Source organism: Seriola lalandi, unplaced genomic scaffold (genome assembly GCF_002814215.2).
Source record: "Seriola lalandi dorsalis isolate HSWRI2012SDOR001 ecotype SW California unplaced genomic scaffold, Sedor1 jcf7180002054901, whole genome shotgun sequence".
Taxonomy (NCBI): Eukaryota; Metazoa; Chordata; class Actinopteri; order Carangiformes; family Carangidae; genus Seriola; species Seriola lalandi.
In genome coordinates, this window is record NW_019525453.1 from 4,453,175 (window position 1) to 4,474,674 (window position 21,500).

The 21,500-nt window shown below is 40.5% G+C and overlaps 1 protein-coding gene across 2 annotated transcripts in view; it reads right to left on the reverse strand.

Annotated features, from left to right (window-relative positions):
• Positions 1-21,330, reverse strand: part of cep128 (centrosomal protein 128) — a 35,741-nt gene extending 14,411 nt beyond the window's left edge. Inside the window, exons 1-17 of one of the 2 annotated variants that reach the window (XM_087169613.1) lie at positions 20,584-21,330; positions 20,254-20,340; positions 19,536-19,668; positions 19,101-19,219; positions 18,719-18,810; positions 18,049-18,121; positions 17,374-17,496; positions 14,674-14,760; positions 14,185-14,259; positions 13,945-14,074; positions 12,740-12,870; positions 11,378-11,449; positions 10,883-11,068; positions 8,044-8,232; positions 7,028-7,489; positions 5,055-5,219; positions 4,101-4,256 (exon numbers count right to left, since the gene is read on the reverse strand). In XM_087169613.1, the coding sequence (XP_087025739.1) occupies positions 4,101-4,256; positions 5,055-5,219; positions 7,028-7,489; positions 8,044-8,232; positions 10,883-11,068; positions 11,378-11,449; positions 12,740-12,870; positions 13,945-14,074; positions 14,185-14,259; positions 14,674-14,760; positions 17,374-17,496; positions 18,049-18,121; positions 18,719-18,810; positions 19,101-19,219; positions 19,536-19,668; positions 20,254-20,340; positions 20,584-20,757 (2,454 nt within the window). In that variant the 5' untranslated portion in view covers positions 20,758-21,330. Of the gene's footprint in view, positions 1-4,100; positions 4,257-5,054; positions 5,220-7,027; positions 7,490-8,043; positions 8,233-10,882; positions 11,069-11,377; positions 11,450-12,739; positions 12,871-13,926; positions 14,075-14,184; positions 14,260-14,673; positions 14,761-17,373; positions 17,497-18,048; positions 18,122-18,718; positions 18,811-19,100; positions 19,220-19,535; positions 19,669-20,253; positions 20,341-20,583 lie in introns of both variants that reach the window. The other variant, XM_023430125.2, reaches the window with a different exon arrangement.
• Positions 21,331-21,500: the final 170 nt, after the last annotated feature.

A 21,500-nucleotide genomic window follows, 5' to 3' on the forward strand; every position in this document is an offset into this window, starting at 1 on the left:
GTTGTGTGTGTGTGTGTCATAAAAATGAGCTCGGGGAGTAGGTTCCATCCTTTCCAGACAAGCTTGTCAGCATCAACAATACAAACTGACTGTCTTCCAACTCCTAATGACTGCTGACACACACACACACACACACACACACACACACACACACACACACACACACACACACACACACACACACACACACACACACAGACACACACAGACACACAGACACAGATAAACAGTCACATAACTAGATGACGCTCAACAAGTTGAGAGCACACCTCGAGATTTTCCAGCTCAACATGTCAAATATTCCCCAAAGGTTAAAAATCTCTTCTACGCTTTTCAGTACCTGCTTTTTTGAAACAAGGATGTGAACACATGTGCATGCCAATACCTGAAATTAAATGTTAACTATCCTGACCACTTTCAAGTATCTTGGTTGGTTATCATAACTTCAGGTAACCAATCCAGTCTGTCTGTTCTGTGGCCATTAGGGCTGCACTTTAACCACTGCTCCAAATTTTAAAAATAAATTGAATGGCAGGTTATCTTTTTTTCCTATTAGACGGTGCAAGTGCTTTGACAAAGCATGGAGAAAGACATATGACACCCAACAAAGAATATTGTGGTTATACACTATGCATCTTAACCACTCTGTCTCCACACCCCGAAGAGACCATTTTATCTGAAACAGGACGAAGTTTTCCTACATCTTTCTGTTGTCTGATATTGCTTATTATGGGGGTTTGTCTTTTTCCGTTTACAGATGGCTCAAATAAAACTAAAAGGGCATTCAGTCTGAAAACAGCCCTGTGTTATAACAACGAAAGGGGCTTTGTCGATGGGGGTATATTACTTCAGGTACCACTGAAACATGACTGACATATGACCCGAGGTTAGATTGAAAAAAAGAGATCACCAAAGATTACAATTCATCCAAATATAAAAATTAATGTCTGTACCAAATTTAATGACATTCTATCTGATAGTTATCAAGACATTTCACTCAAAATTACAAATGTCATGATGGCACTAGAGGAATACAAAGGGGATCACCAAAACTCATTAGGTTTCATCATCTGGGAACAAAATCCTCTGCCAATCCATCAATTAAATGTTGAGGCATTTCACAGACAAAGTGAAAACTCTGCCCTGTTCGTGGCACTACAGGAAGTCAGTAGCTCACCGAAAGTGATAAAAAAAAAAATAATACTTTCACAGTAGGACCAATGGACACCAAATTTCATGACCACCCATCAAATAGACTGAGATATGTCATTGGAGCAGCTAACTAGCATGGCAAAACAGTGTTGACATAGATTTGTTTTGACATTACATGTGTATTGGAAAGAAGTAACACACATTGCCTCTTTGCCCCTTGATCAACCTTTCCAAAATGTTTTTGATCAAATCCATTCATAGAGAAAAACCTCATGCCTTGCTGCTGATACACAAACAGACGGAGAAAAACCTAACTCCCCTCCTGCTACATAGGTGTAAAAAGACACAACATATTCACTCACAGCCATGAACAAAGTCGACAAAAAAGTACAATCGTTTTTTTCAAGCACACACTTGTAGCGAGGTTTTTTATGCATAATCAACTGACATGGAAAGGCACACTGCAGGATTTTCTTTTGACCCTTTCTGTCCTGTGCCATGGCAGACAACATCTTCACGGCACACGGCTCTGTTCAACCTGTCACTCAAATCCAGATCCAAGCAAAACAAATTTCCCAAGTTGTTGCCACGGCAGCTCAAAGTACAGCAATGGAGTGCTGCTGTGCAGAGGTCCCCATCTCTGGGAGTGTACAACCACATAGAAGAGTGTGTGACTGCGTGGGAGGATAAAACACGCCTGTATGCCTCTCGCTCTTCTCTCTCTTTACTCTTTCCTGAACCATCAAAGGCAGCTCGGCGCGGTGGCAGACAAAAAGGAGGTGAAACTGCAGAAAAACTGAACAAGTAGGCTGGGAGTTGAAAGTGTTGTCTGTGGGGCTGAAGTGAAAGAAATGCCACTATTTTGTCAGCAGCACTGCCGTGGAATCCAAGTGTCTGCCATTGCTAATTTAAATGTGTGACTACGTGTTTTATATATCTCTTTCAGAACGCGAGTAAATCTGTGACGGCGCGTCTTTGGTTACAGTTTGTTTGTTTCACCTCCCGCTGAGAGAATGGTGAAGATAGCAAAGTTTAGAGAGAAGCAAAAAGCAGAGATTTTACAACTAACCGCAAGTGTAAAGGACACAGGAGGATGTTTTTATAGATATTTTCACTGGGGCATTTCTCCTCATCAAATGGTTTAAAGTGAAGGGAGACAGGAAAGTCAGAGGAGAAACAGGATAAAATGACAAATGTCCCAGACTTAATTCAAACACAGAACTGCCGTTCCATTTTGTGCATTCACTTGAGCCAGCTGTGCTCAGAAGAGAAAAAAGATGTGTACAGGAAGTAGGTCACAAATGAGAGTCAAGTGGGTTCAAGAGGTGAGGTCAACGGGTTATCTTGTTGATTAGTTTTTGCATTTAGTTACTTTAATTAAGACAGCAGTTTTACTTATTCAAATTTCCCTTGGCAACTGATTTACCAACAGTAAATTCCCAGTGGTAATCTCATGTATGACAGTGTACTGTTTCTCTTTTTTCTTTAACTTTCAACTAGCACTATACTGTCCTACAACCTCTTTAATTAATTCCTCTAAAGAGAAATAAGGAAGGAGAGTATCACAAGGTAACTGAAACCTAATACACCCCTTAACTGTTAATGATTCCCCTCATTAAGCCAATCACTAGCGAGTTTGACTTCTTTTCAACATGACAGATTACGGATGAGGAGAGGCGTTGGCTCGCATGTCTGGCTGTTGCACTGCTGGAGCCGATTGGGAAATCTATAAGAGCAGATAAGAGCTGCCAGGGTTCATTAGCCTGGAGCACCAGAGGAAAACCAGCTTCAAACATGTTAGGGGAAGTGGGTGTGTGTACAATGTGTTTATTAGTGTATGAACATGTTGGTATTTCCAATAGGCAACATGCATAAAACTGTCTGTCAGTAGGTACCATAGAAACTTTATTGTGCATTACAGGAATTTTATTATGAAATTTATTTAATCGGGTAGCCTTATTGAAGTTTAGATCTCTTTTCATAATCTGTCAATTTCAATAATAATAATAATGATGACAATATTGAATGTTGATCAAACACCAATTTGCCAGCGCAGAGCGAACGCCAATTTGCTTTTGATTTGGGGCTTTTCTCAGTGATCTCCAAAAACGGTTGGCGGGTGGAAAATCAGGGCTCAAATCATGTAGTGTGAACTTAGTATAAAAAGATTTACATTTACAGGAAGCTTAACAACTCTAGATAGCATAGCATTTTGTCATACTAGGGGCCAAAGCACTTTGTTAATTGTAATACAAATTAACGGTAATTCTGTATGTTTGTACGAACAGAAACAGACAAGAGACAGTTTTATGAACATACGGTAAGAAACAATCATGTCCATCTGATTTTTTCCTTCTTCAACAATTTAATCTTTACTCTAGTAGAAGAACAAACAAATTCACCCTCTAAGATGAAAATATTTTTAATCATCAATACAAGCCTCCAGCTCATGCAGCCTTCATCTCAGCACACAGTATAAGATAAACATTCTCTGATGAGAGTGCATGCATATGTGTGCTCAGACGAAGGTTGTATAGATAGAAACTATTAATGCTCTTTAGCCACGACTGGTTGGGTAAGCCCAGAACAGACCAAGAAATTGCTGAAATAGTCAAGGCTCTACTTTGGAAAGTTGACCATTTAGTAAACTAAAGACGCAGCTAGTTTTTTCAGGAGTTGGTGGGCCGTTTGAGTTAAACAGCAAGTCAATACTGGACCAGTATCTGACAACTCCTGCTCATGTTGCTCTGTGTCTACTGATTGTGTAAATAGGCAATTGTTTGCTTACATGTTGATTAACAGTGTTGTGTTTCTGTGACCTTGTTTTGCAGGTTTTATGCCCCAGAGTGGCCAAAAAAAAACATTAAATGCAGCTCTAAAATACACAAACAACAAACAAAATAAAATAGGACAAAATACAACAACTATAATGTAATGAAATTAAATACCTGTAATTTATCTTCACCATTCCTAGCAAGGCTGCGGCAGGCTGCGTCTAGCTCCTCACCCATGGAGGTAAAGATTGCCTCTTGCTCTGTTTCCATCCGCAGCACCTTCTCCTCCAGCTTTGACTCCAAAGCATGTATCCGATCACCTGCCCTGACCTGTGGAGGACGGCAGACAGCTGAGCGAGGTATAGTGGATGCAAATTAGCAACTACTTTCTAGTGTTTTTAGTTATGTCATTTGGATTTTACAAGACAGTATAAAAACATTAATTTACAGCAAGTTTTCTGTGGGTGACTAAATAAACACACCCAGGTTTGCTTATTACAACATCAACTGTGGGTAGTTATTCAAGTTTACACAATAATACACACACAAAGACAAATACACAAGTTTGAGCATCTGAGAGCCAATTCACTTTCTTCTCACACAAACAGATCTAGTTAAGTTTCCTTCTCTGGTCAGCACTGTCAATACTTCAGGATCCCTACCAGGCCACAGTCAATCGATAGGTCCGAGGGACAGGAACCAACTGATCAGCACTGCCCAGGGACCGTGAATCTTTATCCTGTCCCTGGAATAATAAACTGCCCATGTTACATTAATGGATGCCCCTTTTTTCTCCATTCACCCGATTTCAAATCAATACATGGATCCCCCAAAGAGCCCCATACAACTTATCAGGGGCCTGTCAAAGAGGTGAATAACATATTGATAAAGGCCCTTTAAAAATAGTGCTGATTTGGCACCACTTAACCTTTTGAACCAGTCTTAGGTTTATATGATCATGTGACCTTAATCAGATATCCTAGATCTTAATGCAAGGATGGGAAGGAAGCAATGTCCTGGTAATGACATTGGCAATGACAATGGATACTCTGCATTTATTGGAATTTTTTTTATGTCATTTGATATTAGTCACTATGTCTGAAAAACAGCAAAGGAGGGAGGGCTTACTTTGTCATCCAGTTCCTGTTTGAGTAGATGGTACTTTCTGTGGAGAAGTGCATGTGCCTCGTCTTTTGTGCTCAGCTGCGCTGCCAGCTTATCACACTCATCCTTCATCCTGTCCAACTTGATGCGCAGCACCCCACACAGCTCTTTGTCTGACACTGCATCTGCCTAGTAGAGAGTGGATATGTTAAAGGCCATGATACAAAGGCAGTAACTTAAGATAATAAGGTCTGCACTAAAAATATCTACTTAAAGCTGGCTGCAGTTTGTATTTCTGTGATCCTGCACTAAAATATAGTGGGGATATGAGAGAAAACTGCAACTTAGTTTTCAAAGGTGCAAGTAAGTTCTGCTTTCTGCATCATACATACAGCATGCCAAATTTGCCAGTGGGCCCTAACAATTTCTAAAAGATGTTATGTCACATCTGTTAGGTACAGAATGAATTCACAGTATGGTCTGACATGACATTCTGTTCAGCACAGACAGAGAACATCATGTAGTGGGTCAAGAGGATGGATAGATAACCATTGCCAAGTCTCTGAAATCATTGTCTACATCCTTGATGCATGTCTCAGACTTGCAAAGGAAAATCCAGCTCAGACATTCAAGCTTTCTATCTACAGTGATCACATTATCACACAGCTCGAGATACAGTAATGTGGAATGAACAACAATGACTGAGTACTAGGAGTGTCAGGAGTGACACAAACAAAGAAAAAAAAATGGAAAAACAGAGCTGCTTGGAGTGAGGAGAGAAAAACAGATGGAAAATGCAAAATTAGAACTGGAGGGAGGCAGTAAGAGAGAGATTAAGAAAGAGAGAGATGGTGGGAGGAAAGATAGAGTGGAGGAGAAATCAAGACTGAGAGGACAAGGACAAGAAAATAAGAATATTTTAAGCTTTTTCTGACAGTTGACTGTATCAAAATTGTAATATAGGCTTCTGGCTATGCTCTATGAATATTGGGTGGGCTTCTTAGGGACATCTGCAGCACCCCTAGGCTAGTACTTAAAAACACTCTAGCAAACGCCCTTGTCCTTTCTGCACTCGGAAATGACACCATTACAATGAGCTATGTCAGATATTAATACCATTCAGTGGAGCTAATGGGCTAAACTCAGCCATATCAGAGAAGACCATGCCCCTTAAGAAACAATGTACCCATGAGGACTCATCATGGGGGTAGGGTGACGCGGGAGTAAATCAGAAGGAGTCCCCTATCTCTAACACTGCCTTGATGAGACTTCTGAGGTCTGATATCAGGGTTTTTAAATATTCACGCTTGGAGCTGTGGAATGGCCGTGAGGATCCACGGGGCATCACACACCATTAAGAGCTCAGCTATCCTCGATTCACCCGCACTCAGAGGACAGAGCCCTGGCCAATAAGGAAAATTACTCTAAATGAGAATTTTGTCTGTGTCTCGCTGAGTCGGAAATATGCCAGATGTTTTGTGGTTGAGGCATGTTACCCTGTGCTGAATTTGAAGTGCGTGCCAATGATACTCTAAATGTCAATTAGAGTGTGGCACTCTGTGATCCATGCCTAGGTGTGAAGAAAAGAAATTTCTTTGGTTGGCTTATGACCTTGACATCTCAAAAGACAAATTAAAAGTGTAAGGCACACGCGTCTGATACATTATCCAGATCTCTGCACAGCTTTTTATAGGTGCCTTTAGGTGAGTTTAAAACATTTTTGGAAATAGACTCATTCACTTTCTTGCCACAAGTTAGATGTAAATATCAATACTAGTGTTGATGTGCCACAATATTTCTTGGCTAGGAACAGCTGTCAGGCAACCAGTGGAGACTCTAGGAAATTACTGGTACCAGGTTTTGTTAGCTTGGGACAGACATGAGAATGGTATCATCTAACTCGAGTCAAAAAAGCAAATTAAACTGTTCCTTTAACTGTACATTTCCCTTAGGGAAAAAAAGACTTATGTATGAATACATGTTTATAAAGGACCTACCTTAACCTCTTTCAGTCGTGCCTGCATTTCATCTCGCTCCTGACGGCAGAGCTGCAGCGTGTCCTGCACTTCTCGATCCTTCTTTATCTTGCTGTTTTCCATTGTTGCCTTCATGTTGTTCAGTTCCTTCTGATGCACCTCTCTCTCAAGCTTCAGCTGTTGCCCAAGTGCAGCCTGCTCTTCCTGCACCACTGTCAGCTTAGCCTGCAGTTGTGAGGTGCCCTTCTGGAGCTCCTTCTTGGAGCTCTCCTCCTCAGCTAACCGCTGAGCTAGCTGGGTACGGACTGAGGTCATCTGCTTTAGGGCAGCCTGGAGCTCGGCCTGTGTGTCCTGGTCTCTTTGACAACGACGTGCATGGCTGTCAGCTCGTTCCTCCAGCCTCTGGTTCTCTTCCCTTAGTCTTGCTTGGATGGCGGCCTGACGCTGAGTCTCTTGCTCCAGGGCAGCTGAGGCCTCTCTTACCTGGGGTTAGGAATGCTATTAGGATCTTATGAAAGCTCTTTAATGACTCTTTAGCTAAGTTTGTGTTACACATTCATTTTTCACTTTAACAACACCTCAATCTGAACAAGACAAATTCATCTATGAATTTCAGCCATGCCTGTGGTTAGACCGGGATTTATATAAGAATGCTAATGTGCTTGCAACCAACAAACAAGCATTTTGGAAAGGAGTTTTGATATATGGCAAAACAGTACAACTTCAGGGCTTGCTGAATACTTTTAAATAAGTGTCATTATTACATAATATCCAAATAGTATACTTCATGGTGACAGTGTGATACTATTTGATTCAACCTCTAATCAATTTTTAATCCATTTTAGAAAAGCTGAAGTTAACTGGATTTGAATGAATGACATTAGCTTGCAGGTAGGTCAACAGATTCAAAATTAAGGAACAATAAAAAATCTCTAGTAGCACATTGTGCAGTGAAAACCTGACCCACAGTCTATGGTCCTATAGGTGGAAAAAATATCTGAAAGAGGAATTCTATTTCTGGATGTTCAACCCCACACCTCCCGGATTTCCTGCTCCAGTGACAACTGGCGCTGTCGGGTCTCGGACAGCTCCACGTCCTTGCGGTGGAGTTCTTCCTCACGCTGGGCCAAACGACCTAGGATTTCAGTGAGCTCCCTGTGGGCCGCCTCAGTCTGCTGGCTCAGCGCCTTCAGCTGGGCCTGAGAGCTCTCCTTTTCCCTGGCTGCCTGGAGGGAGAAACAGAGAGCACGAGAGTGGGGGAGAAGGGATTCGGAGAGGGAGAGGAGCAGGGAAATGAAGAATGACAAATGAAGAGGAGGAGGAAGATGGTGTACAAAGAGGAGCTCTAACAATAATGATGAGAGCAAGAGAAAGAGTGACAGAGAGACAGATGGAGAGAAACATATGCAGTACCAGCTCTTGCACTGATAGGAAACCGCTTGCACTCAGCTCCCCGATAAGGGACAATGGTCAGGTCTGTTCAAAGCAGATTGCTTCTAATACTCTGGCTTTGACTGGAATTTGCAAAGTCTTTGCTGTAGCTCAGAACCTAATCATTTAATTGAGTACTTGATTCTCTCCCCTAATTCATTAAGGGGGCAGAAATGATTTTGTAATTAATTCGCGTCACGTCGAGTATGCCAGGTGGGAGTTTGTCTGTCTGTCTGTCTCTCTGTGAGGCGCATGGCTGCTGACTGTGAGTTTGGAGGTGACTCTAATGGGATGGAAATCACTGGGAGGTGACTTTCAAGCTAACAGTAATAGTCAGCCGTTAATTATTCAACTAAGCACAACCGCTGTTACATACCATGCGAAGGTACTCAGACTACTTGACTTCATGTTTGGTTATATTACTATCAAGTTAATTCAAAATACATTATTCAAAGTTTTAATATGACTTTGATACTAAGCTCTCTATGCTATAAATGACAAAACAAAGTATTAATTAAAACGAGCAGTGCACAGGTATTTTACCTATTGGCTTCGTTCAGGTTAAATAGCAACATTAATAAAAACCTCTAACATTTCTCACATGTGTGTTACTTACTCTGGTGTGTTAAGGGTATTTATTTTGCTCTCATTATTTTTCTTTAAAGCTGGGTTTAAAGTTTCTTTTTCCTCATCATGGGACATAAAATATGGACTGCAAAGGATATGTATTTGTATCACCCCTTCCCAATCATTATATTTAAAGGTGTCGATTTTGCTGATTTTCCAGCCCATTTCAACTATGAAAGGTACTGGAGGCCTTGGACCTGAAAAATATTTCAATTTCTGTATTTCCCTGGTGATGTGAGGGTGTTAATTTATTTCTCTGAAATAATAGAATGAATGAATAGATGCCTGAACTTGTGTAGTATGGAGGACATCTCCATAATGTAAATGAAACAAAGGAGCTGCTTAACACATTTGGCATATGACACCAGAGTAACACAGTACACATTTTTGTGGTGTCGTATCTATAATTTCCACAATACGTACCAATATTCTGTGCATCACTTAGTCAGTTGTAGCAACTTTCCACCACCCACTAATGTATTCTGACATCAGTGGGCTGCACAGCTACAGGGAGAGTTTGGCTGAGAGAAGTTTTGTTTTATCCTCACTGCCTGGGGTGGCACCAGAAATCATTCTACTATTGAACTCAAGAAATGCATTATAGTGCAGACATTATTGATTACTTCACTTTTTAGAACATGCTGTCAAAGTCAAAGCAGTTAAGCATGAGCCAGAGTCTGCTGCTTTGAAAATGCAACAAAGATGATTCAGAGGCTCAGTTGTAGCGAATAGTGCAGCCAGATGCCTCGCTGCTGGTTCAGCAAGCAGCAGCAGCAGCGTTTCAGACAGAGCCAACCGATACGTAGTCAATAACTTTTGCCGGATTCTGTTGCAAGTGTGCAAAAACGGAGTTTGCTTACGCAGGCACAGATATAGTGATAGTTTAACTCTAGGTAATATACAATAACAAGCACAGTTCTGCATGCCTGTTATCAAATGCATAAGCTCGTTTATTTTATATTGTTACTGTATGTGCAATACACAATGTGTTTGTACATTTTTCCTGCAGGCTTCAGAGGCTTCGACCATCAAGTACATCATACACAATGCATATTAATATTTTCTAAACAGGAGAATGGCAGGTTCTTTGTCAATATCACTGGTGCAAAAGTGGTTTTAGTTTTAATAGTCTGCACCTACCATAAATATAGATTTATACTTAGATCCAAAATGTTGCTTTAATAAGGCAATCTCTGGTCTGGTACAGCATTTTCATAAATCAATAACTACCAAAGCAGAAGAGACAGAGACCTCCTAACTTTTAGTCTCTTGTAAGGGTCAAGCTCCAAAAACACTGGATACTACATTTCCCACAATTCAACTCATTAGCATAATTCATTACATCCCTCCTGCCTCCTACACCTCTGGTCTGTAATGCAGACTTCCTGTTAAAAAAAATCTCAGGCTCAAGCTGAGATAAGCCTGTTGACTTCATCAGAGTTGTTTTTCAACTCTGAAAGATCTGTCTACAGCCACTTTATACAACTGTTTTCACAAGCTTAATAGTTCTCTTCATAACAAGTTAACTGAAATTCACGTGTAAAATCGGTTGAGTGCCTTTTTAAAGCAAAGAGGGTGAGATAATTTTGCTCATTTCCTAGGTTTACCCTTCATTCCTTCCATTAGCAATATTTTGAAATAAAACAGAATAAGGCAGATCAGGCCATTAGATTCCCACTGAGTTGTTGAGATAGATTTTTTTTTCTATGTGAAAGATAGCCAACATTATAAAGATCAGCAGTTACTTAGTCACAGCTGCTACTGTAGGTAGGTGGTGGTGTCAAAACTTGTGTAATGAATGCATCAGCCTCAACCGACCTGCAAAGCCTTGTCAGTATGAAATTGAGTCTGGGCCCTGGTCTCCTCCAGCTCCTTCTGCAGTCTCTTGCACTTTGCCCTCCACTGGCGCACAGCCTCCTGGGCCCTGTTCTTCAATTCATCTCTGTTCCTTGTGCTCTCCTGGAGTAATGCCTCCGTCTCCCTCCTCTCTGCCTGCCCTCGGCTCTGAAAGGATGACAGAATTTATGAATAAAGTGTACACTCATTCTTTATAATCTGAATCTGAAAGTGTTTTTTAAGCATGTGGTGGATCCTAAAATGTCTCACAGGCCTAACTCTGAAGGATCTCATTATTGCAACTTTTAGTTTTGTAGTTCTTTACAGCGTCATTTTTGTGTTGAGTTATGGCCCAGACAAGCCACTAAACACAGCATGTTTATAATTTAAATTACCACTAGAAAAAGCACCCCTTGTTTAGAGACCTTGATTTAAATTACCAATGCACTGATGAATTGCAGTAACCAATCAAAATACCTGTATCTCCCTCAACTGTTCCAGCATTCGCTGTTGCTGTTGCTCCCGCTGGGCCAGGTCTGATGACAATTCCTGGTATATACAAAAAGGGAAAAGGTCAAGGATGTGAATGTACTTGTGTGAGTACTACTGCTAATGGGGGGGGGGGGTCATACAGGGGTGAGAATTCAATATACGCCAGAAAAAAGTAAAAGAAGACAGGTGATGTTTAAGAAGGGAAGTGAGGAAAAAAAAAAGGTGTGATAGATCATAAGAAAAGATAAACAGTAAAGGGCAGTTATGGTGAGCAAAGAAGACAGCAGACAAAGTCAGAAAGGTCAAAGAAGACTGAGACTGTGTTTACATGCTGCTTACAATTGGATTATCTGATATGTTGGTCTGAAAAGTAGTCGGAGAGGAGAGCTGCACTGGATTAACTTCATATCCAAAAAAAAACTCAATCACTTTGAAGTTTCAAGTTTGATTGAAGTCTAAAGTGAGGGCAGGTAAGTTTATCCGGGTGCCGTTTAGGTATTTATACTGAATCAGTTAGGGGTAATTAGTCATAGCCTGATTAGTCATAGACCTATTAGACTGTATATAAATTCAGCGACTGAAAAATTGAATCTTCCACGCCATTCTCCTCATCATACTTCATTTTTGCTCATTTACCATTAAAATGAAACATTTCAGACGTCTATTTTGATCTAGACATAAAAACCCTAAGAGACGCCCCAGGTGATACATGCAAACACCCACTTTATCTTTTAACGCCTACTCAGCAATAGGGGAAGCGTGGCAGTTTAAACGCATTTTCAATGAAAGAAACATCAGAGATTAGAGGAATGTGCCAAAGCTTAAAGTGCAGCAATTCCTACTAACATTTTATTGATACCCAGCATAGCCTTGACTAGCCGCACTTAGCATGGGGATGTGTTTTTCTAGAGTTTTTTTTTTTTATGTCTTGTTACAGTGATGGAAGTGACACATCGCACCAGCTTGAGAAGGATAAATGACTGCTGGTTGACTTCTGATCTCCTATTCCAACTGTCACTTCATCTGACGATCTTAAGAGGATCAAGTGGCATGGAGTTGGCGGAGGATGCGACCACGGATGAGAGGCACCCTACAAACTGAAATAACCCTGCTCAGGGTGGAGACGGCAACATGGGCAAAGTCAAAGTCATGCTTGTGTTGTGCTCATTTGGACTCTAGCTGAGAGCTCCTCAGTGTTTCCCATTTATTCTTTAGAGCATACTACAAAGACAGCCAAATGGATGACTAAGGAAAGACACGCAATGCCTTCTCTGAACCACTGCTCTTACAAGCTCACGTTGTTTTATATAAACACCCAGTGTGACACAATTTCTCTCATACACACACCTCCACCTGTAAGCTGAGTTGGACCCTCTCCTTCTCCTTACGCTCCAAAGCCCTCTTCAGTTCTTCAACCTCACCCAGGACGGAGGCCTTGGCCAGCTGGACTCGCAGCTCTGCCACTTCTTTTTCTAGGTCTGAACGACACACACACACACACACACACACACACACACACACACACACACACACACACACACAATCAAACTGCTGATTACTGCAGGTGGAGAGAACAAAAGTAGAACACAGTGACTAGGAAAGTGATGGATTAGGGAACAAGAGGAATAAATATATCAAGCCTTGGCAACATTTTATGATTAAGATAAATATTTAAGCAGATTTGAATTTAGAATAATTTTCTAACCTTACCCTAATTTCTTTTTTCACCTTTTTACCTGCTATGCATGTTTCTCTGTCAATCACTTCACTTGGTCACTTGGGGCAGAACAATAGTTGATAGACATGAACGGAGTATAAATAAAGTGATACTAGAAGTCAATGATGCACGACTCTCCATGTATGATATCAACAAACAAAGATGCAATAAGCAAAGTATTCATGATGATTCAATGAGGTTATCATGAAGTAATGAACCATCTTTTATCCAATCTATAATCTAAATCAGCTGAAAATCTCTATTGCATATTGAAATACTATACAAGTTGAGACACTCTTAGGATAATCTGTCACTTTCAAGCCTTTTAAGGCCTACTGATGCCCTAAAATCAATACCATTATAAAAAATAAAGTAAGGCACAGAACGGTAAGATTTTCTATACTTTTCTCTAATCTTCTCTCAATTTTCTCCCCTTTTCTGGTCATAACTTTGACATTCTTTTTCTCTTCTCTTTTTGTACCATAGTCCAATCAATTTTCTGTCCTCTGACCAACACTCCACATTAACCCTTGCTGGCCGCGTATCTGCTCTCAGGCCGCTCCCTTCCCCCTGCCATGCATTCACCCTGTCTCCCACTTTTAAAGGGTATTTTGATCCGGCTGTTGGCAATGCATATGTACTGTGTGAAGTTTTTCTTCAAGGAGAAACTAATAAAAATAACACAATGTATTGCCAGCTACGGTTACAGGGCTGGCATAACAATTTTTAACCTGTCCCTTTCACGTACATCCCAATCCTCTCAGCCCTGTTTATGCTCCTTTCCCTCATCTCAAGAGTCCAGACCTAAATTCAGTACCTAGCCCCCGCAGTCTACCTCTTCCCTCCTCCCTGTCAGTGTGGCTGCCATGTGGCCGAGCGGTGGGCTGAGAAGTCTCCAGCCGGGCCCTCTGAAGCTCAGTGTTCTCATTCCTCGTCCTCAACAGCTCACCACGCATGCCCTCCACCTGGGGATCATCAGCCATGTGAGCAGACACAAAGAGAAAGACATCTGACTGAAAAAATGAACAACACAGAGGGTTTATATTGGATTTATGTACAGCATCCACAAACGAACCTGATGAACAAGTGACTCTCTGCTATCCTCTGACTGTTCTAATAGTCTTCTAGCTCTCTCCAGATCCTTCTCCACCTGAGGATAGTGTAACAACAAGACTGTCAGGGCAATACAAAATAATCAAGTGTTAAATTATTGTGGAGTCAGCAGGAGGTTTGATTCTCTTGGAAGCTTCAGAATGATCTCCTACACTATATCATTAGGTATGCAGCATATACAATCTACAAGTTCAGAATGTATACAATTTGAGTTAAGGCACAATTATGAAATAATTTAATTATGAACTTTAATTTAATTTTCAGCTAAAAAGTGTTGATATACTAAGTGCCTTGTTAAAACTTTGAATGTTAACTACCTAAGCAGCTAATTTCAGTAAAATGATGCTGGAAAAATGAGGTAGGAACTTTTATATGGCAAACTTTAATAACTAACTCACAGAGGATTTCTATTTTAACACACAAACACTTCTTTAAGACTAAATTCCTTCACCTTGGACTTCTCCTTCTCTGCTTTCAACAACCTGGTTGTCATGGCCTCCTCTCTCTCATGGGATTGAACTTGGTGTCTACCTAAAATCTACAAAAAACAAGCACAATCACAAACAGGATAGAGTATTATTATGAAAGCACACATATACGAGTACTGTATGAATGCAACATGAGAGGTACTATTGCATCACAGTATACCCCCATCCCATCTTTTTGGAACAAGATACTGGCATCATGGTGGATTTGTACAAGAGCTTAGATCCCACTCAATCCCACTCATTCTGAGCAGGCTGTGGTGATGAATTACCGGCTGCTAGCAATAACAGCTACCCAAGTGACTCATCATCTATTTGATTCACATCACAGCGGGCCCATCGGTGGGGAATAAATGTGCCCTCTGCTCTCCCTCCTCTCCTGCTCTTTAGTAGTAAAAGAGATTATTTTCCTCTTCATTTCCTCAAGCTTGTTTATTTACCCTTAATTTTTGGACAAATGCATTATTTCCCACCGCCCCGGGCCCTGCTGGTGTCCCATTAGGGCACTACAGAGGAGAGGGATGCAAATGAATTGGTAGCTACCATCATTACACAGTATGTTGAAAAGTCTAGCCCCGGAAGGTTATCAGTCTGGATACAGCTACACAGTGACCCTCTGTGGGCTAATAATAAACTGCAGCATGAGAGATTAAAACAAGCAGATGCCAAGACACTGATTATCTTATACAAAACACTGTCCTCCAAACCAGTAACCAAGAAATGAATGGTTCAGTTATTCCAAATATGAACTAACATTATGTTGATGATGTATAATATGAATGATTTGTGTGGCTAAATGGAAAGTAGCAATGTAAGAGAGCAATAATACAAGATAATGTGTTCTTTACTGTGACTGTGGGCATATACAGAGTGCATCTAGCTATGAGTCTACATCACTAAAGTGCACCTAATGGCAGAGCTCTCTCAGCTATTAATGCTTTTAGACAAATGCATGCCTAAAAAACCCCCCCCAAAAAAACACACGACTGGCTTGAAATACAGAAAAGTTGTAATTGCTTGCTTAGCGAACATTTGCAGTGCATCAAAGTAATTGCCTAGGTGTACTTTATAGTCTCATAAAGCAGAGCAAGAGGGCTAGGTGACACAGTGGGAGCGCTGCTTTAACAAACAGAAGAAGGCAGTACAATGGAGAGAAAACCTTTCAGTAAAACACAGCGACCCAGCAAGTAAAAAATTAAGAATTTCTTTTTTTACATGTACTGTGAATATAATTTTATGGACAACACTTGTCAACACAGTAATAAATCACTGCTATTTAATTGTGTGGAAGATTAAAATCCCACCAATTATAATTAGACTTTTTAGTTGACATCTTTTCTGACTTCTTTTTCAAAAGGTGAGGAATAACTACTCAACAGAGAACACCTGAAAAATGTTTAAGCAGTCATTTTTTGGACACTACCACACTTGCTTTTTAATCTTTTTGGCCAGTGCTGGCAGTCAGAAGAGCTTTTGGCTTTTTTTTTCCTGGAAAACTGAGGTTTAATAAATTGTGTAAATGTCAGTGGTCTTTATTATTACTCAAGAATAACCAAAATGCATTTATTCCTTCTGCAAGTCCACTGACTTTATTTCGCTTTACTTCATCTGTTAAATCTCTCCTTTAGCTTTGAGCTAAATGCTAATGTTTGGCAGGTAATGTCTACTATATTTATTATCTTAATTTAGCATGTTAGCATGCTTACATTTGCCAATTAGCACAAAACAAAGTAAATCTGAAGTGGCTCGGAATATTATTAGTTGTGCAGAAGTTTGGTCATAAAACCAAAATATTGGACAAATTTAAATTTTGACCTTGTGGTGGCACGAGACAAAAAAAAATCAGAGGATCATAAGAAGTAAACAGGTTTCGTCCTCTAGGGACCATGATTGTCAAATAGCCACTGCTATCAAGGCCAAAAATTAAATTTCATTGACTGCTTCTTAGTATTAGAGAGCATGACTAACATTTTTCTTCCTCAAAAAGCAGGACTTGACCAGTCGGTCTCATACCTGTGCAACAATCCTCAAGGGACAGAATTCCAATCCAGCTTTTAAGGTCTTAGACAAAAAAACGAGTGCTTAATGGTCTCGCTTTTGAAAAACACTTTGTGCATCACTTGGCTTGAATGCTCCAACTAATTTGAAAGACTTGACAACCTACGATACTTTTTCTAGAAAGTTGAAAAATTGGAGACACAACATGATATTTGAACTATTTTCAATCTGCTCTGTCAATCAATGTCTTTATAGTGGATTTTAGGTCTGCATATCATCTGTGATGTCTACCGTTGATTGACTTGTGTGCCTGCTTTATTCTTTTTTTTTATGGAGTGTATGAGTGTATCAACGTGTTTCCTTAGTACTTGCTTGTAAGGCTAAAGTTTCACACTCCTTTGTGACAATTAGCCTAATTTGTTGTAAAATTCTGACCGTCCTATTTGCTTCTGTGTGTTTGTTAATGTGTGTTGTCCTTAATAAATAAATGAGTTAAGTTAAATATAACTATGTTCTATCTTGCCCTGTCAACAATTTATGAATTTATTTGCTTTCATTTGCCTTCAGATTTTTTTGGCTTTCTTTTTGAATGTGAGAGAACATGAGTGTCAACAGAAAGGTATGTGACAGTGGGATCGCAGCAGATGAGTGGTGGGGAGGAGTGTCACCTCCTGCAGCTCGTCAGACATGGCCACCCGCTGCTCAGGCCTTTTCTCTCTCTCCATGCTCCTCTCATCAGCGTGCGTCTCTCTCTCCAGCTCCTGCAGACGCCGCTCCACGCGAGCCGACACCTGCACACAGTCAGATGGAGGATGCTTCAGGTCACACAAACATCACCAGTACAGGAATGGCAGCAGGATATGATAAATGAGACAACAGGAAATTAAAAAGGGTGGGTGACAAAAATATCTTTCAGAGCTGACTGAAAGTATTACATTTGTGATGCAAGAATTCGCTGTCTAATCAGGAGGCATCACATCCACCTGTATGAGACAGTAAATACCTTTATCTTGTCACATCCACAGACAGGACAAGATAAAAAATATTAAATATGTTGGCTGTCATTTGAAGTAGCATATTTGTCACAGTAGTGATGGTGCAGTGAGGAGCCAGTGCTTGGAAATTATACTGAAACATTTGCTAAAGTTAGAGTTTTATGAAGTAAGTTTGCCATTTGTCTGTAGCTGTTTTCTGATCAGAAAACAAAAATATTTGCATATTCAACGCTCTGTACAGCAGCTTTCATCCATCAATAACTGTGATGTGATGTCCTTAAGTTCAGGATGCATCCACTAGAAAGCATACTTGAAGTATTGCTAGTGAAATACACAGCCACAACTCACTGAGTCTTGTCTCTGAGAACTTGTCATGTGCCCTGTGAGGCTCTCCATAGCCCGCCTGGTGTCAATTTCAGACCTATAAAAAAACAAAACAAAAAAAAACAGACAAATCCAGCAGACTGAACATATCTACACAGCGGAGTTCTCGACAGTTCTGAAAAATCCTGTTCCAGGACATCATTGATCAAAATGTGAATGCATAATGCGATGTCACTAAAATTAATTATGCAGCTTCAGATGTTGAAATATGGTGGTAGATCAATTTGGTTTGGTCAGCGGGCCTGGAAGGAGAGATTTTTTAATAACTTCAAAATGTCAAATTTGAATGCATGTTGAGGGAAAGATCTGCCGCCTTTTGACTTTGCAGTTGCATCTCCTTAAGTTTCCCATGACACTTTTATCACTTTCTCATCAAGGAGATTTCAAAGACCTGAAATCCATGCATTTATTTTCAAAGCTCAAGAAAAAACTTTTCATGTACAGCAGACATGAAAAGTATAAGCTCAATATCTTGCACTGATCCAGAAAGAGGCAAGACCTCAGTTAATGTGGAAAATTTGTGGGTGGATGTAGGAAGTGTTTACCACATTAGTAAAGCCTGACAGAAATATCTCAGCATCTTTTATTGCGAATTATCACCGTTTCAGATTTCTGTGTCCCTTGTCTCAGATACCTATTCCTCCTTAGGATTTCTCTATCCAGGTCATCAGACAGTCTCTGCTGGTCACAACGCAGATCCCTCAAGGATTGGTGTACAGAATGAATCTATGGGAGTCAGCCACAAACACATACCGATACAAATCTTAAGACACAAGCAAAGCAAAGTAGAGCCAGCCATGATTGCATTTACAGAGATGCACATTTATAGCAACCACTGTAGTAAGAATAGATCATGGATAATATCTGATTTTAATGAAGTCTTATCAGGACCTTTTTTTTTCAAGATTAGAATAACAAATTTTATATCAATGTTGCAAACTCAGTGTACCCTCTTGTGGCAACTTTCTGAAACTACATGAAGTAACAAGCAGCACTGCTCTGTCGGCATTTCTTACATCCTCTCCTCTCGGGTTGGAGTCCTTGAAGCGAACACCCGCAGACTGAGACCTCCTTCTCCTTGCTTGAGTGCCTGTGTACTCCCTCAGTGGAGAGGTGGGGTAGAAACGTTGGCCCTCTAAAATCACAGATGTAGAGATGTTATAAAGTGTTTGTTTCTGGAAACAATATGATAAAGCAGGAGTCAGAGCTTTTGTAACCTCTGAAAAATGTTCACAACTGCACAACTTGCTAATGGTGCGACACACAGAGGCAGATTGTTTTACTGTTTTTAATTATTAGAATTAAGTTGGCAACACAAACATACATAATTAAGATGGTCTATGGCTTTCACTTCTGTATTTTACCTCTGTGTTATCTGCCAGTATGTTCCAACCAAAACTAGCCTCACTCATAATAAATCTGTCAGCCAAAGCCTTTCTGTTTCTCCATACCTGACCCTGAGCCAGCCTCCAGGTCACTGGTATGCAGGGTAGAGGCCGAAGCTGAAGCACTTCGAGCCCCATTGGATCTGCTCAACCTCTGTGTCTGCAGCTGACTGATCGACTCCTCCAGGTTTTCCCTGAGCTGGTGCAGAAGAAAAAGCACACAGGGCTGACTAACCAAGGAAACAGAAAATAACAGAGCTCCTAAATAAAATCACATACTGAAGATGACAACTGGAAGGGGAGACATAGAGGAGGGGGAGTCAAAGATATTAAAAAATCTGCAATAATTATAGCAATATAATGTTTTTTGCATATTGTGCAGGCCTAGCGCTGAACAAACAATGTGATAACTGACTGTGATATCCCTTAAATAGTATTACTGTGCATTAATACTGGTATGTTATTGTCCTTGAAGTGTTGAAGTGGTTATGCACTGAAGATGTGGATTTATGAAACTGCCAAACTCCTCACACTGTCCCATCTATTCATTTTCCAGTGCTGCTGTTAGAGTTCTCTGACAATTGTTGGAGAAAAAGTGACATTTTGTCTAAAGTTTCTTTAATCCTGGCAAATTTTATTTAAAATACCTCCAATAAGTATCACTTTAGTATTTCAATAACATGCATCTGAATCAAAACTGACATCTAATAAAATATATGGCTATATGTGCTACCATCTGCATCTTTAGGGAATAAATACTTAGATAATAGAACAGGTGTCTCACCAGTGCCATGGCTTCAGTTTGATCATCTGTATGCTCCCTGTACTGGCCCAGCATCCGGTCTACTTTGGTCAGGTTTCTACTGGTGTCCTACCAGAGAAAGGAAGATATTAGTTAACAATTACTGAAATTAATTTAGGGATCAATACAATATAAATAAATATATACACACAAAAAGTGACTTAGAGTGTATAGGGAAGTTTTGGCACAGCCAGAATACTTGACTTGGTGGTAAGGTAAGGCTACAAAACACAAATAAATTTTCAGTACTTGCTGATGGATGAAATCTGAACATGCAGGTGCCTGTCTGTCTCATGAGGCACAGCGGAGTACCTGTAAAGTGTTTGCCAGGGTGCTGATCTTCTTGGAGATGTCTACTGCTCTATCATCACCTCCACTCCCACTGGCTCTGCCCCTGTCCCGGCCAGGTCTGCGATGGGCTTCACGCCCCCGAGCCCTGTCTCCCGGCGTCCTGTCGTAAGAATCCGATTCGCTGGTTGTGTCCATAATTTTGGACAGATTGCGGGTGTGGCGACGAAAAACCGCTGACTAGGCAAATATGACGATTAGTGACCAGCACTAGCGTCGTCGGCACAAAACGCTAACTGTTAATGTTAATCAGATTAACGAATAAAGTGGGGTGGTTTTGAACTTTCTTAACAATAAATATTTGTGTCATAGCAAACGGAAATGAAAGCTTTGTCATCGTTACCTTAACAACCGGTGGATGCTAAAAAACTATTTGACCTGCAAAACACTACAATTCACTCGGTCCCGTTCCCAATCAATCACAGTCCTGAGCATTGTTGCGAGTGGTGTTCCTCCTGGTTAGCAACAAGTGGCAACCACTATGAACGTAAGCTAGCTAACCCAACGTTAGCCAAGTAATTTTGCCCTGAAATAATATCGTAGAACTGCAAAACACTGCATAAGTCCAGTGGAAACTGAGGAAATACACGCTATCGTTCTAAATAAATTACGAATGAGACGTTGGTTTTTCGCTTTGCGAGTGGTAGTTAACAGAAGAACAACCCTCAGTTTCACTGTGCTATGGCAACTTGAACTAGCCGCGTCTGAACAGGAAAATAACAGAGCGCGGCTGCTCCAAAGGATGCCGGGAATTGTAGGATGTTCACAATAGATCACTGTGGGAATTTATAATTTGTGAACTACATTGTCCAAAGTTTTATGCGTTTGCGCCTGTCGTTCCGCTCTTCAGTTAGAAAAAGAAAAGAAAAGAAAAGAAAAGA